Source organism: Pseudophryne corroboree, chromosome 2, assembly GCF_028390025.1.
Source record: "Pseudophryne corroboree isolate aPseCor3 chromosome 2, aPseCor3.hap2, whole genome shotgun sequence".
In the NCBI taxonomy this organism is placed as follows: domain Eukaryota; kingdom Metazoa; phylum Chordata; class Amphibia; order Anura; family Myobatrachidae; genus Pseudophryne; species Pseudophryne corroboree.
This window is the reverse complement of record NC_086445.1, coordinates 228,848,067-228,863,461: the sequence shown is the minus strand read 5'-3', so window position 1 is coordinate 228,863,461 and position 15,395 is coordinate 228,848,067. Positions and strand designations below refer to the sequence as shown.

Here is a 15,395-nt window from a genome sequence, read left to right as displayed (position 1 = left end):
GCGCGTAGTGGGCTCACTCGCAAGTGGACCCCTGGATCCTACAAGTAGTATCCCAGGGGTACAGACTGGAAATTCGAGACGTCTCCCCCTCGCAGGCTCCTGATGTCTGCTTTACCAACGTCTTCCTCCGACAGGGAGGCAGTATTGGAAACAATTCACAAGCTGTATTCCCAGCAGGTGATAATCAAAGTACCCCTCCTACAACAAGGAAAGGGGTATTATTCCACACTATATTGTGGTACTGAAGCCAGACGGCTCGGTGAGACCTATTCTAAATGGGAAATCTTTGAACACTTACATACAAAGGTTCAAATCAAGATGGAGTCACTCAGAGCAGTGATAGCGAACCAGGAAGGGGACTATATGGTGTCCCTGGACATCAAGGATGCTTACCTCCATGTCCCAAATTGCCCTTCTCACCAAGGGTACCTCAGGTTCGTGGTACGGAACTGTCACTATCAGTTTCAGACGCTGCCGTTGGATTGTCCACGGCACCCCGGGTCTTTACCAAGGTAATGGCCGAAATGATGATTCTTCTTCAAAGAAAAGGCGTCTTAATTATCCCTTACTTGGACGATCTCCTGATAAGGGCAAGGTCCAGAGAACAGTTGGAAGTCGGAGTAGCACTATCTCAAGTAGTTCTACGACAGCACGGGTGGATTCTAAATATCCAAAATCACAGCCGTTTCCGACGACACGTCTGCTGTTCCTAGGGATGGTTCTGGACACAGTCCAGAAAAAGGTGTTTCTCCCGGAGGAGAAAGCCAGGGAGTTATCCGAGCTAGTCAGGAACCTCCTAAAACCAGGAAAAGTGTCAGTGCATCATTGCACAAGAGTCCTGGGAAAAATGGTGGCTTATTACGAAGCGATTCCATTCGGCAGATTCCACGCAAGAACTTTTCAGTGGGATCTGCTGGACAAATGGTCCGGATCGCATTTTCAGATGCATCAGCGGATAACCCTATCTCCAAGGACAAGGGTGTCTCTCCTGTGGTGGTTACAGAGTGCTCATCTTCTAGAGGGCCGCAGATTCGGCATTCAGGATTGGATGCTGGTGACCACGGATGCCAGCCTGAGAGGCTGGGGAGCAGTCACACAGGAAAAATTTTTTTCCAGGGAGTGTGATCAAGTCTGGAGATTTTTCTCCGCATAAATATACTGGAGCTAAGGGCAATTTACAATGCTCTAAGCTTAGCAAGACCTCTGCTTCAAGGTCAGCCGGTATTGATCCAGTGGGACAACATCACGGCAGTCGCCCACGTAAACGGACAGGGCGGCACAAGAAGCAGGAGGGCAATGGCAGAAACTGCAAGGATTTTTCGCTGGGCGGAAAATCATGTGATAGCACTGTCAGCAGTGTTCATTCCGGGAGTGGACAACTGGGAAGCAGACTTCCTCAGCAGGCACAACCTCCACCCGGGAGAGTGGGGACTTCATCGGGAAGTCTTCCACATGATTGTGAACCGTTGGAAAAGACCAAAGGTGGACATGATGGCGTCCCGCCTGAACAAAAAACTGGACAAGTATTGCGCCAGGTCAAAAGACCCTCAGGCAATAGCTGTGGACGTTTCTGGTAACACCGTGGGTGTACCAGTCGGTGTATGTCTTCCCTCCTCTGCTTCTCATACCCAAGGTATTGAGAATTATAAGACGTAGAGGAGTAAGAACTATACTCGTGGCTCCGGATTGGCCAAGAAGGACTTGGTACCCGGAACTTCAAGAGATGCTCACAGAGGACTCATGGCCTCTGCCGCTAAGAAGGGACTTGCTTCAGCAAGTACCATGTCTGTTCCAAAACTTACTGCGGCTGCGTTTGACGGCATGGCGGTTGAACGCCGGATCCTAAGGGAAAAAGGCATTCCGGAAGAGGTCATTCCTACCCTGGTCTAAGCCAGGAAGGAGGTGACCGCACAACATTATCACCACATGTGGCGAAAATATGTTGCGTGGTGTGAGGCCAGGAAGGCCCCATGAAGAAATTTCAACTCGGTCGTTTCCTGCATTTCCTGCAAACAGGAGTGTCTATGGGCCTCAAATTGGGGTCCATTAAGGTTCAAATTTCGGCCCTGTCGATTTTCTTCCAGAAAGAATTGGCTTCAGTTCCTGAAGTCCAGAAGTTTGTCAAGGGAGTACTGCATATACAACCCCCTTTTGTGCCTCCAGTGGCACTGTGGGATCTCAACGTAGTTCTGGGATTCCTAAAATCACATTGGTTTAAACCGCTCAAATCTGTGGATTTGAAATATCTCACAGGGAAAGTGACCATGCTGTTGGCCCTGGCCTCGGCCAGGCGAGTGTCAGAATTGGCGGCGTTTGTCTCAAAAAAGCCCATGTCTGATTGTCCATTCGGACAGGGCAGAGCTGCGGACTCATCCCCAGTTTCTCCCTAAGGTGGTGTCAGTGTTTCACCTGAACCAGCTTATTGTAATACCTGCGGCTACTAGGGACTTGGAGGACTCCAAGTTGCTAGATGTTGTCAGGGCCCTGAAAATATAGTTTCCAGGACGGCTGGAGTCAGGAAAACTGACTTGCTGTTATCCTGTATGCACCCAACAAACTGGGTGCTCTTGCTTCTAAGCAGACGATTGCTAGTTGGATGTGTAGTACAATTCAGCTTGCACATTCTGTGGCAGGCCTGCCACAGCTAAAATATGTAAATGCCCATTCCACAAGGAAGGTGGGCTCATCTTGGGCGGCTGCCCGAGGGGTCTCGGCTTTACAACTTTGCCGAGCTGATACTTGGTCAGGGGCACACCCTGACTGAGGAGGACCTGGAGTTCTCTCATTCGGTGCTGCAGAGTCATCCGCACTCTCCCGCCCGTTTGGGAGCTTTGGTATAATCCCCATGGTCCTGACGGAGTCCCCAGCATCCACTTAGGACGTTAGAGAAAATAAGAATTTACTTACCGATAATTCTATTTCTCGTAGTCCGTAGTGGATGCTGGGCGCCCATCCCAAGTGCGGATTGTCTGCAATATTTGTACATAGTTATTGTTACAAAAATCGGGTTATTATTGTTGTGAGCCATCTTTTCAGAGGCTCCGCTGTTATCATGCTGTTAACTGGGTTCAGATCACAGGTTGTACAGTGTGATTGGTGTGGCTGGTATGAGTCTTACCCGGGATTCAAAATCCTTCCTTATTGTGTACGCTCGTCCGGGCACAGTATCCTAACTGAGGCTTGGAGGAGGGTCATAGGGGGAGGAGCCAGTGCACACCACCTGATCCTAAAGCTTTTACTTTTGTGCCCTGTCTCCTGCGGAGCCGCTATTCCCCATGGTCCTGACGGAGTCCCCAGCATCCACTACGGACTACGAGAAATAGAATTATCGGTAAGTAAATTCTTATTTTTTCTCACCTAGAACTATTTGATGTTTTTGAATAAGATGGAAGTGTAAGAGGCACTCGCATAGGAACTGTCACTCGCATAGTCGTAAATTACATTTCTGTATTAAAAGGCTTATTTTTTGTGAGTAAAATACACAGGATGCCACAGTGTGCTTTAGTAGATCAGGTATTTTATAAACACTGCTGATATCCCGGAAAGATGCTTTATGCCAGAAAGTTGTTTTATGAGGGGTAAAAACATGTTTCCTTGTATTTTCGTATTAGAAAGTGTGAATAAAATTGAATGGTGTTTGGTGCTCTTATGTACAAATGTTTTTGTTTAGCACCATCTGTGTGCACGGCACTGTACTACATTTCAAGTGGCAGTGATAAGGACAGAAATTAAGGGAAATTATTGTGCCAGTAAGAAGAGGAACTGCAAGTTTCCATTCCCTGGAGGGTGCCTTGGGAAAATACACAGCACATGATAAATGCAACTTCTTAGACAAATGCACACATTACTCATTGACGCAGATGCAATTTGTAAAATACTTGCTCAATTATTCTAATTTTTTTTAAATTTTCTTTAGTGAAAGTTGTCAATTTGATTAGCTCTCGAGCTAAATGTGCTCAGCCATCCACTAAATGATATAACCATTATTAATAATTTCTCTTATCTCATGATGTTTCAAATAAAAAAGTTTATATAGTGGCTTTTAAAAATGTTAAATGCAAGATAAAGTATCAAATGACATAAGAAATATCATTACTGTATGTGGATATGTGACACTTGTGCATAGAGCTGGTAACATATTGCACAAATAGGGGCAGATGTACTAAGCTGTGGAGAGAGAGTAACGACCAACTAACCAGCTCCTCATTATCATTTCTTAATCACAGCCTGTAACATGGCAGTTGGGAGCGGATTGGCTGGTACTTTCTTTCCACTTTATCTCTAATTAACGTCTGTTACACACTAAATTATGTGTGTACCGGCTGACCGCTCAACCAATATAACCATATATCGGTACACTCCGTTCACAGCCTCATTCCTCTGCATCTGGTCATTGCCGGGATTATTGTTGGGCATACAGTTTGCTCAATGGGATGACCCGCAGGAACGTGTGATTGCCGGTACACACTAAACGATGTGCTCTATGTGTAGCTTATCCACTGGATTATACGTCATCACCTATTGTGTACCTAGTTTAAGGCTCAGTACATCTCCCCCACTCATTAAAGGGTTGACTCCCACATAAATACAGTGCCTGCACTTAGATCATGAGTGTGCATGCTAAGCTTTGTGTTATTTATGTTACAGGCACACTAGTAGGTGATGGATAATACATTGTACATACTTGTTTGTCTCTCGTCTGCAGGCTTATCCATTGATTTCATTGACAAAAAATTGTACTGGATCAACTCTGGGGCTGGCACCATTAATAGATGTAACCTCAATGGAAAAGGATTGGAGGTTCTTCTTACCATGAAGTCTTATCTGGGAAAAGCAACAGCATTAGCCATTATGGGTAAGGGGTTAGATTTGTAGACCATTGTGTAATAGTTTTAACACTGAAACATCTCAGTAGTACACAAGTTTGTGTCAATAATGCATATTGAGGGAGACCATATTCTGGTAGTCCGCATCTGACCTCTATCTAAAAAGCTGTTATTACATTCTTTAGGTGACAAGCTATGGTGGGCAGACCACGCCTATGATAAAATGGGGATTTGTAATAAGAAGGATGGATCAGAGCCACAGGTCTTGCGGCAGAACACAAACCAGGTCATGCACATGAAGGTTTATGATGAAGAAATACAGACAGGTAAACAAGCATACTCCAGTACAGGATACTTTTGGGGAAGTCGTTGTGCATTAATTTTTGGGAATGCACAAACTTTGTCTGGTGGCAACTCCAAACCAATGTGTTTCAGATCTCCCCAGCACCCATACTGTTCACTCTGAGTTAAACACTAAGCACTATCGAAAGCCTGTTACTCGTATCATTTTGTGTGTCATTTTGTATGTTTCACCATATCTGAGCTAAGTTGGTGGAAACGTGTACCCCTGCGGTCTCTTCCCAATCGTAGTCCACGTCAGTGTTTCCCAACATTTTTTGAATCGGGGCACCCTCCTAGAGAATCAGATTTTTTTTTTGCGGCACCCCTAGTCCAAAAGTTTCTTATTGAGTAATTTAGAAATAATTATTAAATTATATAAAAAATTAAGTAAATTGTGTTTATATGTCATCCTTATGGTGTGTACACATGGTGAGATATTTTCTACGATTTTGACTATGACAATTGAAGTCGAAAAGCTGCCGTTTGTTGAAAAGACGTCCGTTTTCGACTTTTTTAGGTCGGATTGGGTTCCGACCTATTCAATCTAACCCCAAATTATTCGACAAGTCGAGGAATTCGACTTGTCGAAAAGCACATGGATCGGCGGAATAGCTGCCGATCTGCGCGCTTGTGTCAAAAACTGGGTTTTTGGCCCCTTTTTCGACCATCTCAATTCGACTTCAAAAAAAGTTGAAGTGAGATGCAAGAGCAGAGATGGGGAGAGCCGCGGGCAGCCAGACAGGGAGAGCAGCGCTGGAGAGGATGTCACAGCTGCCGCTCACAGCAGCGTCCACCCGGCTCCAGCAAGCAAGACCTCGCTTGCTGGAGCCAGGGGGACGCTGCCGTGAGCGGCGGTTGTGATGAGGGAGAGCCGCAGGCAGACGGGGGAGATCAGCGGCTATTATTGCTGCTGCTGTAGCGCTGCTCTCCCCCGTCATCCCGCGGCTCTCCCCCGTCTAAGCTCCCGCATCTAAATTCGACTTTTTTTAAAGTCGCATTGAGAATGCATTGAATAGCCCAGGTCGGATCCATTCCGACAAATGAATGTCTGAATGGATCCGACTTCAATTGAATATACCCCTATATAGTCAAAATTGTAAGAAAAGTTAGTGCAGATCGCAAGGTGAAAGTCACCTTGTGATCCCAATGCGATGCTGATGAGTGGTCCCGTGTGGTCGGCATCGCAAGCATAAGATAGACTGTGCAGGCAAGTCAATTTAGACTATCTCGTAGAAAAGTTTGTCAAAATTAAAATTTAGCCAAAATTGCAAATAGTCAGTATCGCAAGCACAGTCATTATGTGCTTGCGATACCGACTTAGGGGTCTATTTACTAAGACTTGGATGGAGATAAAGTACAGGTTGAGTATCCCATATCCAAATATTCCGAAATACGGAATATTCCGAAATACGGACTTTTTTGAGTGAGAGTGAGATAGTGAAACCTTTGTTTTTGATGGCTCAATGTACACAAACTTTGTTTAATATCAGTTATTAAAAATATTGTATTAAATGACCTTCAGGCTGTGTGTATAAGGTGTATATGAAACATAAATGAATTGTGTGAATGTAGACACACTTTGTTTAATGCACAAAGTTATAAAAAATATTGGCTAAAATTACCTTCAGGCTGTGTGTATAAGGTGTATATGTAACACAAATGCATCTGTGCTTAGATTTAGGTCCCATCACCATGATATCTATTATGGTATGCAATTATTCCAAAATACGGAAAAATCCCATATCCAAAATACCTCTGGTCCCAAGCATTTTGGATAAGGGAGACTCAACCTGTACCAGCCAATCGGCTCCTAACTGACATTTTTCAAACCCAGCCTGTGACATGGCAGTTAGAAGCAGATTGGTTGGGACGTTATCTCCGTCGACTTTATCTCCATACAATGCTTAGTAAATAGACCCCTCAGTCCCTGTCGCATAGTGAGAATCGGGGTAAGCCCGAATCTCACCATGTGTACACATCTTAAGGTTCAGTTGTGTGGTGAGGGACAAGCTTTGCTTGTGATTGTCCAGTTATTTTATGACTGACAGCCACCAACACTGGTTTTGCTTATTACATTGACCATAAATAATTTGAATTGGCCCTGTACCACCAATCCAAGGCACCCCTGTAGATCCATCAACAGGATACCCCTTAATTCATAGGTTCCAGCTGTTAGATTGTTTCCCTAATTGCTTACAGGATGGCTGCTTCATAATGTAGCTCACACCACTATGTACATTTGCTGCATTGAATATGATTTAAAGGGGGGGGGGGGGTGGCGTGGCTTCAGAGGACATGGAGTAGCAGCTGCTTCCCAGTGCTCTCCGTCCTGACAATCCTGTTTCACCATTCTGCATGCTCTCATTCTCTCCCCACCTTGCTAGTGGGGTGAGTGAATATCCGGGGTACACACTGACCCAGAGTGCGGAGCCTGTCCACGTCCAAATCGGGTGGTAGCAGCTGGCAGAGGAGGTGAGTGGAGACCTGCTGAGCTGCGGGACACGTGCGCTGGTACCAGAGGAGACGCTGCCGGGACCCCTGCAGGATGCCAGCCTATAACCCCGGAGACTGATAGACACAGAAACCGGCTACTGGAAACAAGTGAGGAGGACGGGGGAGTCGGGAAGCGCCCGCAGTTTGACCTCTGACGCCGCTGTGGGGATCCGTTTCCGCCATCATTGGCTCGGTGCTACAGCTCCTGGTAAGGCCATTGGAGACCTTCCGGGAGGCCAGATGTAAGGTTCCCCGACTGTATTAAGCCACTGTTAGGGTGAGGAGCATACTCTGGTCACTACTGCTGTGGGCTATAACGCGAGAAATGCCACCATTTTAGCATCAGTCACTGCACCTTGTGCACAGGGAACTCTGCTAAGCAGCCCTCATTATAATTGCCTGCAGTAATATTGGTGTGAATCCCCTGTTGGAAGTCTCTAAGGGGCTGCAAAGACACTGAAATACTAACTAAGATCCACAGTTGTATAGTGTGCCCCGTTGACTCAGCAGCTGTTATATGTAATATCTGCCTGCTGCCATTCCACTTGATTTTACTGCACTCTGCCCCATCTATTTACCTGTGGAGGGCTACATTTTCCATTGTGGCTCTATTTTTGACTTTTGTTGTTTTTTTTTTCTGTGAAGTTTCCTTGGATATAGTTATTTTGGTTGCTTGCCCAAGCATTTTGAGATGGTTATTCTCAATCTACTATAGCAATCTCCTGATTTGTTTCTTGTACTACCTTGTGAATTTCATTCTAGCCTGGTAAAATGGTGCGCCCGCATTCAGGTGTCCGCGGCTGCTAAGCTGGAGAATTTTTTTAGAACGCCTCATCCTGCCCGTAAAGAGGCGACCCCTGACTGAGACCCTGTCTCCCTACCGCCCTCTCCTCAAGGGTCGTCGACATCTGAGGCACCCCCTGATGCGGCTCTGCAGCGAGTGCTAGATGCTGTGTTGGCATGTAAGACCAGGCTAGCGGAGAAAATAGGGCTGGTCCAATCAGATATCTCTATCATACATCATGACCTACAGAAAGTTCGGGAGCAAGTTGGAGAAGTGGAGACCCGTACCTCTACACTGGAGGACTCGGTGACTCCGTTGTGTACCAAAGTTAACTCTTTGGCTACGCAGCTGACGGATGTACAGCATAAATTGCTTGATATGGAAGGGCGGCTGAGGAGATGCAATGTCCAATTTGTTGGTTTGCCTGAGCGTGAAGAAGGCCAAGCTCCTGAAACGTTTCTTGAAAAGTGGCTCTGTGTAACGTATGGTGCTGATTCCTTCTCTCCTTTCTTTACTGTTGAAAGTGCTCATCGAGTTCCTCCTAGGCCTCTTCAACCGGGGGCGCCACCCCGCAACCTCATTGCTAAGCTTCTGAATTATCGAGATAGGGATGCTATCCTTTGGCTGAATCGTACGAAAGGTCCGATTATGTGGAATAGATCCCGAGTTTCTATATTTCCAGATTTTGCTGTGGAGGTTCAGAAAACTAGGGCACAATTCACTCCTGCTAAGAGACGCCTGCGAGAGCTGAACATTCCATATGCAATGCTGTTCCCATCTAAACTCAGAGTGGTTGTTGATGGGGAGACCAAATTCTTCTCTATTCCAAGGGAGGCTTCAATGTGGCTGGACACTGCCAGACCGGCGAGACAAGCTATGGCTGCGGAGTAATGTAGTGCAACTGTTCAGTTTCTGTTTACCGTACTAATGTTTCCCAACATGTCTCCAGTTGAACTCCTCCCTGTGCGTATATATTTCTCCGGTGCTTTAATACGAGTGCTGGAGATCTGGACTTTAAATGATTGCTCGAACTGGATAACACTCTGTGGCTGTCCTTGTTTCCGGTGCCTTGGATACATGGTCGTACATTCTTAGTATTTACATATATATTTGTCAGTTTTATATATTGTTTTTACTGTTGTCTCATAATTCCTGAGTATGTGTCTACAAGACTCCTTCCTCAGCTGCTGCCTTTCGGTCACGGTGTACTGGGTTATATGTGATATGCGTATTTCTATTTTGAGAATATATTGGGTCAGGTTGCTGTTATTGAGAGTCAATACTGAGGGCCGGAGACCGTTGCGACATGTTCAGTCGCAACTGTATTTTTTGCCTACTTAAATTAGATTATTGATGGTTTATCTTATTAGGGGGGAGAATTTTTGTTGTATTTAAGGGGTAGAGGTATGCCACAGTTTGGGGAGTTATACAGGGTGGGGGATTTGGGAGGGGGCGTGTGTTGGGAAAGGTCAGTTGACCTCCTTGATGTTTTCTTTTTGCTGCTTTTGTTTTAAGGGTACTTACATTGTCTAGTATGATTTGTAAATGTATACACGTCATTGAACTGCTAGGAATATTTACATTAGAAGGGTTACTGATATATGTGCTACTGAGATGACATGGTGACCAATATGGTTAAATTCCTCTCTTGGAACATGCGGGGTCTTAATGACAAAATAGAGGGCGTTCGTTCTTAGACAGATTAGAAAGTATGACCCTGATGTTATCTGTTTATTGGAAACACACCTGGTGGGGGCCAAAGTTTTGTCTCTAAAAAAGCACTGGGTAGGCTGGACGTATCACTCAACTCATACATCCTCCTCTAGGGGGTCATTCCGAGTTGATCGTAGCCCTGCAAAATTTTGCAGGGCTATGATCATGTCCATAGACATGCGGGGGGACGCCTAGCACAGTGCTATCCCGCCCCGCATGTCAGTACCGGGGCCACCGCAGAAGTGCAAAAGCATCGCACAGCGGCAATGCTTTTGCACTTTAGGAGTAGCTCCCGGCCAGCGCAGCTTTAGCGTCTTGGCCGGGAGCTACTTGTCTCTCTCCGGCCCGCAGCGGCTGCGTGTGACGCCATGCAGCCGCTGCGCCCTGCTCGGTCCGGCCACGCCTGCGTTGGCCGGACCGCGCCCACGAAACGCCGCCATTTCGTCCTGCCCATCGACCGCCTCTGCCTGTCAGGCAGAGGCGATCGTACTGCAGCCTTCGGCCGTCTGGCATGCGCAGTTCTGACCCGATCGCACCGCTGCGATAAACTGCAGAGTGCGATCGACTCAGAATGTCCCTCCTAGAGCGGTGTCTGTCCTGGTTAGAAAAATGGTTCCATTTATGGTAGAGAAGGTACATATTTAACTTGGGGCAGATCAGTCTTAAATGCAGAATATACTCGATGTCCCTGATACTAATAGCTGTTTATATTCCGCCTCCTTATTCCCATGATGCGCAACGGAGGGCTGCTGAATCTATAGCCAATTTTCCAAACACCCCTGTGATTAACCTGAGAGATTATAATAATACCCTGAATCTGGTCACTGACAGACTTACTGGCTCTAGGGATTCCTCTGGACAGGGAAGTGGCCCGTTTAAAGCGTTGGTGGAAGGTATTGGATTAGTTGATGCTTGGCGTCATAAACACCCAGATGTTCAGCAGTACTCGCGTTTCTCTCTTACACATTCTGCGTTTTCTCGAATTGAAGGTACGGCTTCTTTGTCTATACTTTGGGATACTTTTAAATCCTATTTAAGGGGCACACTTGTTCAGACGGTGGCAAATTTGAAGAGATCTTATAGGAAGGAGGAGCTCGAGTTGGAGGCCTCGTGTAGATCTCTTGAACTTGCATACCTGTCTGATTATTTGGATTCCTCTAGAAAGGCCTGGGTGTTCGCTCAGAGAGAGTGGAGAACCTGTCTGGCTGACAAGGCGAAGCATCAATTACTGTTTATTAAGCACTCACAGTATGCTACAGGAGACAGACTGGGTAGCTTTTTGGCCAGGTTAGAGAGGGCTGAACACTCTTTTAATACTATTGTTGAAATACGTGAACGGAATGGGACTGTGTATTGTCAAACTCCTGATATTACTGGACAGTTTCTAGATTATTATAGCCAACTGTATAGCACTAGATTAACTTGTACGGACAGCAATATGCAGAAGTATCTTGATAGCATACCCCTGCCATCCTTGACCCAGGAAGCAAAGGAATTTCTTGACTCCGCCTTCTCCGCCTTGACTCCGCTGGACGAGATAGACACGGCCATTACATCATTTTGTGGTGGTAAGGCTCCGGGCCTGGATGGCATACCCCTTGAGTTATACAAAAAGCATAGCAAATTTGATGTACCCAGGTTGTTGTCACTGTTTAATGGTTTGTTCGAATTGGAAGCGCTATTGCACTCCATGTCGTAGGCGTTAATTATAGTGTTGCTGAAGCCAGACAAGAATCTCATTAAGGTAGAGTCATATAGACCCATCTCCCTTCTACCTACTGACATAAAAATCCTAGCTAAGGTACTGGCTATTAGACTTACTTCGGTTATTGCCCAATTAATCCACGAGGACCAGACTGGCTTCATGCCTGGTAAATCCACTATGACAAATCTTCGTAGTTTTTTACACATCTCCAGATCCCCTGCAGGGATGCCCATTTCTCTATTATAGTTTCATTAGATGCTACTAAAGCATTCGATTCAGTTGAGGGGGCGTTCCTGTGGGGGACTATTTCGAGGTTTGGGATAGGCCCAGGTTTTATTAAGTGGGTCAGGTTGTATTCAGATCCTTGTGCTAGGGTTTTGGTTAACTGCTTTATTTCCTCATCGTTCCCATTACAAAGGGGGACCAGACAGGGCTGCCCCCTCTCACCCACTCTGTTTGCCTTATCTGTGGAACCACTGGCTTGTTTAATTAGACATACTGATGCAATCTGCGGGTTTACTATAGGTCCGAGGACGGACAAAATAGCATTATATGCTTACGACATATTATTATTTATCTCCAACTATGCAGTTACCATGCCTTTAGTGCTAGACATTATTAATGATTTTGGGAAATATTCCAGTTTTTTAATTAATTGGGAAAAATCTTACATTATGCTATTTCAGAAATCTTGTCTTGTGAGCTACTCTTATTTTCTCTTCCGCTTCAGTGGGTGGAGGATTTAAAATACCTTGGTATATGGGTATCTAATGAACCAACTCATTACACAGCTCTTAGTATTCAGCCCCAATTGGACTACTTGAAATCGAAAATAAATGTTTGGGGGAAGTATCCGCTTACGGTCACGGGGCGGATTAGCCTTATTAAAATGACGGCGCAACCCAGGCTTTTGTATGAGCTATGACATTCCCTGATCTACATCCCACAAACTGTATTTAAACGGATAGATGGTGCTTTGTCCTCTATAATCTGGTCTAGTAAAAGGGTTAGGATTAAATTGGATACATTAACCTGCACGAGAGACTCAGGGGGGCATGGCACTGCCCTTTTTCAAATTATATTATTTTGCTGCTCAATTGGCCCATATATCTGAATGGGATAAAGATGAGATGGGATTGGCTTTGCCCACTCTAGTAGCTTCTGACATGTCTACGGGTCTTACACCCTTAAATTATTTACTGGCTGACAATATTGGCCTGGTCAAATTGGCATTGTTTCGACAGGCTGTTCTGATCTGGAGACATGTTCAAGCCCTTATGCAGGTAGATGGGTGGGATCCTGATACCCCACTGGATGGAACAAAGGGTTTTAAAGAATTGGTGGGTTTACAATTGCGTGACATATGGAGTAAGTGGGGCATTACCATTAATGGACAATTGTATTCTGAGAATGTATTTAAAACACTATTGCAACTACAGGTTGATTATCTGGTTCCAAATACTTACAGTATTTTTACAGGTATTTGCAGCTACGGCACGCCTGTAATACTCCATTTCTCAATAATTCTATTACTATACATTAGTCGTCCGTTAAACTGATTATACTCTCCCTGGGTACCTTGCATCTCATTTCCCAGTTATATTCTAACCTGCTTGCATCTCATCATAGGACGTACTTGCTACACTTAAGGGTACAGTGGGAGGTTGATATGGGACCCTTGTCTCAGGAGTCCTGGGATGCTGCTTTAGGTAGCCCCTGAGTTTCGACTACTTGTACAAGATTTCAACAATTTGGTTATTCATAGAATATACCTGACACCAGAACGCCTACTTTGTATGGGGGGGGGTTGGATTGATTCTAGATGCCCTAAGTGCAACTTCATGGATGGCACATTTTAGCACCTGCTGTGGTCCTGCCCTGTGGTCAATTCGTTTTGGGAGGAAACTACTCAAATTATTGCTTCAACTGGGGTTCCTACTGATGCTTGCACCCCATTAGTTTGTATACCAGCTGCCTTTGAAGATGATATGCTTGATAAGAACACTCAGCGATATGTCATTAATTTGTATACTCTGGTAAAAGTCTACATAGCCAGGTCTTGGTTGTCATCTACTTGACCTAGGGTTGGTGCTTGGCTGTCTCTAGTTAATGAAGTTGTACATGAAAAATTAGTTTACCTGTCCAGAAAAGCAGAACCTAAATGTTACCAAATTTGGGATAGATGGTTAGATTTGCCATTTATGCAACATGGTGAGACCCAGACTTAGAATTCCATGAAGGGATGTATGTCCGAGGTCCCAGTTGTTCATGTGAGAGGAGGGATGAGAGTGGGTAGCACATAGATAATATCTAGGTTACATTTATATAAAGCTATCTATCTATCTATCTATCTATCTATCTATCTATCTATCTACAGTATATATCTATCTATCTAGCTACAGTATCTGCCTATCTACAGTATATATCTATCTAAGTTTCCTTGGAGTATTTAAACAACTGCAATGACCACCAATGTTTTGTACCAAGTTCAGTGTGTGTTGATTATTTGATCTCTAGTACAATATTCCATGCAATGTCTGTAGTTGGGGTGTAACATGTTAAATTGTATGTTATAACTTAAAATCAATAAAAAGTATTGTACTTAAAAGAATGTGATTTAAGAGCAAATGTAAACGTTATTGAATATAAGTTTCAAATAACTAATGCTTTTGGTCAATGGTGGTCATTCCGAGTTGCTTGCTCGCTGCCGATTTAAAAAAAGTAAAAAACGGCAAAAATGCGCATGCGCTAATTACTTTCACACAAAACTTTGTAGATTTACACAAGCTCGAGCGACGTTTTTTCATCGCTCGAGTGATCGTAGTGTGATTGACAGGAAGTGGGTGTTTCTGGGCGGAAACTGGCCATTTTCAGGGAGTGTGCTAAAAAACGCAGGCGTGCCAGGTAAAAACGCAGGAGTGGCTGGAGAAAATGGGGGAGTGGCTGGCCGAACGCAGGGCGTGTTTGTGACGTCAAACCAGGAACTAAACGGACTGTGGTGATCGCAGTCTAGGAGTAGGGCTGGAGCTACTTAGAAACTGCAGGGAAATATTTAATAGCAGAACTGCTAACCTTTCGTTCGCTATTCTGCTAAGCTAAGATACACTCCCAGAGGGCGGCGGCCTAGCGTGTGCACTGCTGCTAAAAGCAGCTAGTGAGCGAACAACTCGGAATGCGGACCCTTGTTGCTAATATAAGGACATGCCTTGTAATACTTATCTGATCTCTGCCTGAAGGGTCATTGTTTTCCCTGCATTTCCAACACTGCTACCCTACGTTTAGAATAACATTTTCTTCTTTCTTATTTTGTTACATAAGCACAGTACTTGTTCAACAATTCATACAATATCTACGCCTGGCATCAGTGTTTTTTTTTTTTTATCTGAATGGTAATAAATTAATATATAGAATGTGGTAAATTTTCCTAGCTAGTCTCATATTTAAGTTGGATATGAAGCCATTACCTAGACCTGCAAAACTCTTCTCTTTTGGCCTAAGGGAATTATCCACTGTTAATTACTCTTTTATTTTA

General features: G+C 44.8%; 1 protein-coding gene across 5 annotated transcripts in view; it reads left to right on the top strand.

Moving 5' to 3' along the window:
- LRP1 (LDL receptor related protein 1) overlaps window positions 1–15,395 on the top strand; it is a 486,645-nt gene that overhangs the window by 363,641 nt on the left and 107,609 nt on the right. For all 5 annotated transcript variants that reach the window (XM_063952427.1, XM_063952428.1, XM_063952429.1 and 2 more), the window contains 2 exons: window positions 4,706–4,855; window positions 5,012–5,152. In XM_063952427.1, coding sequence (XP_063808497.1) covers window positions 4,706–4,855; window positions 5,012–5,152 — 291 coding nt within the window. The remainder of the gene's footprint in view (window positions 1–4,705; window positions 4,856–5,011; window positions 5,153–15,395) is intronic.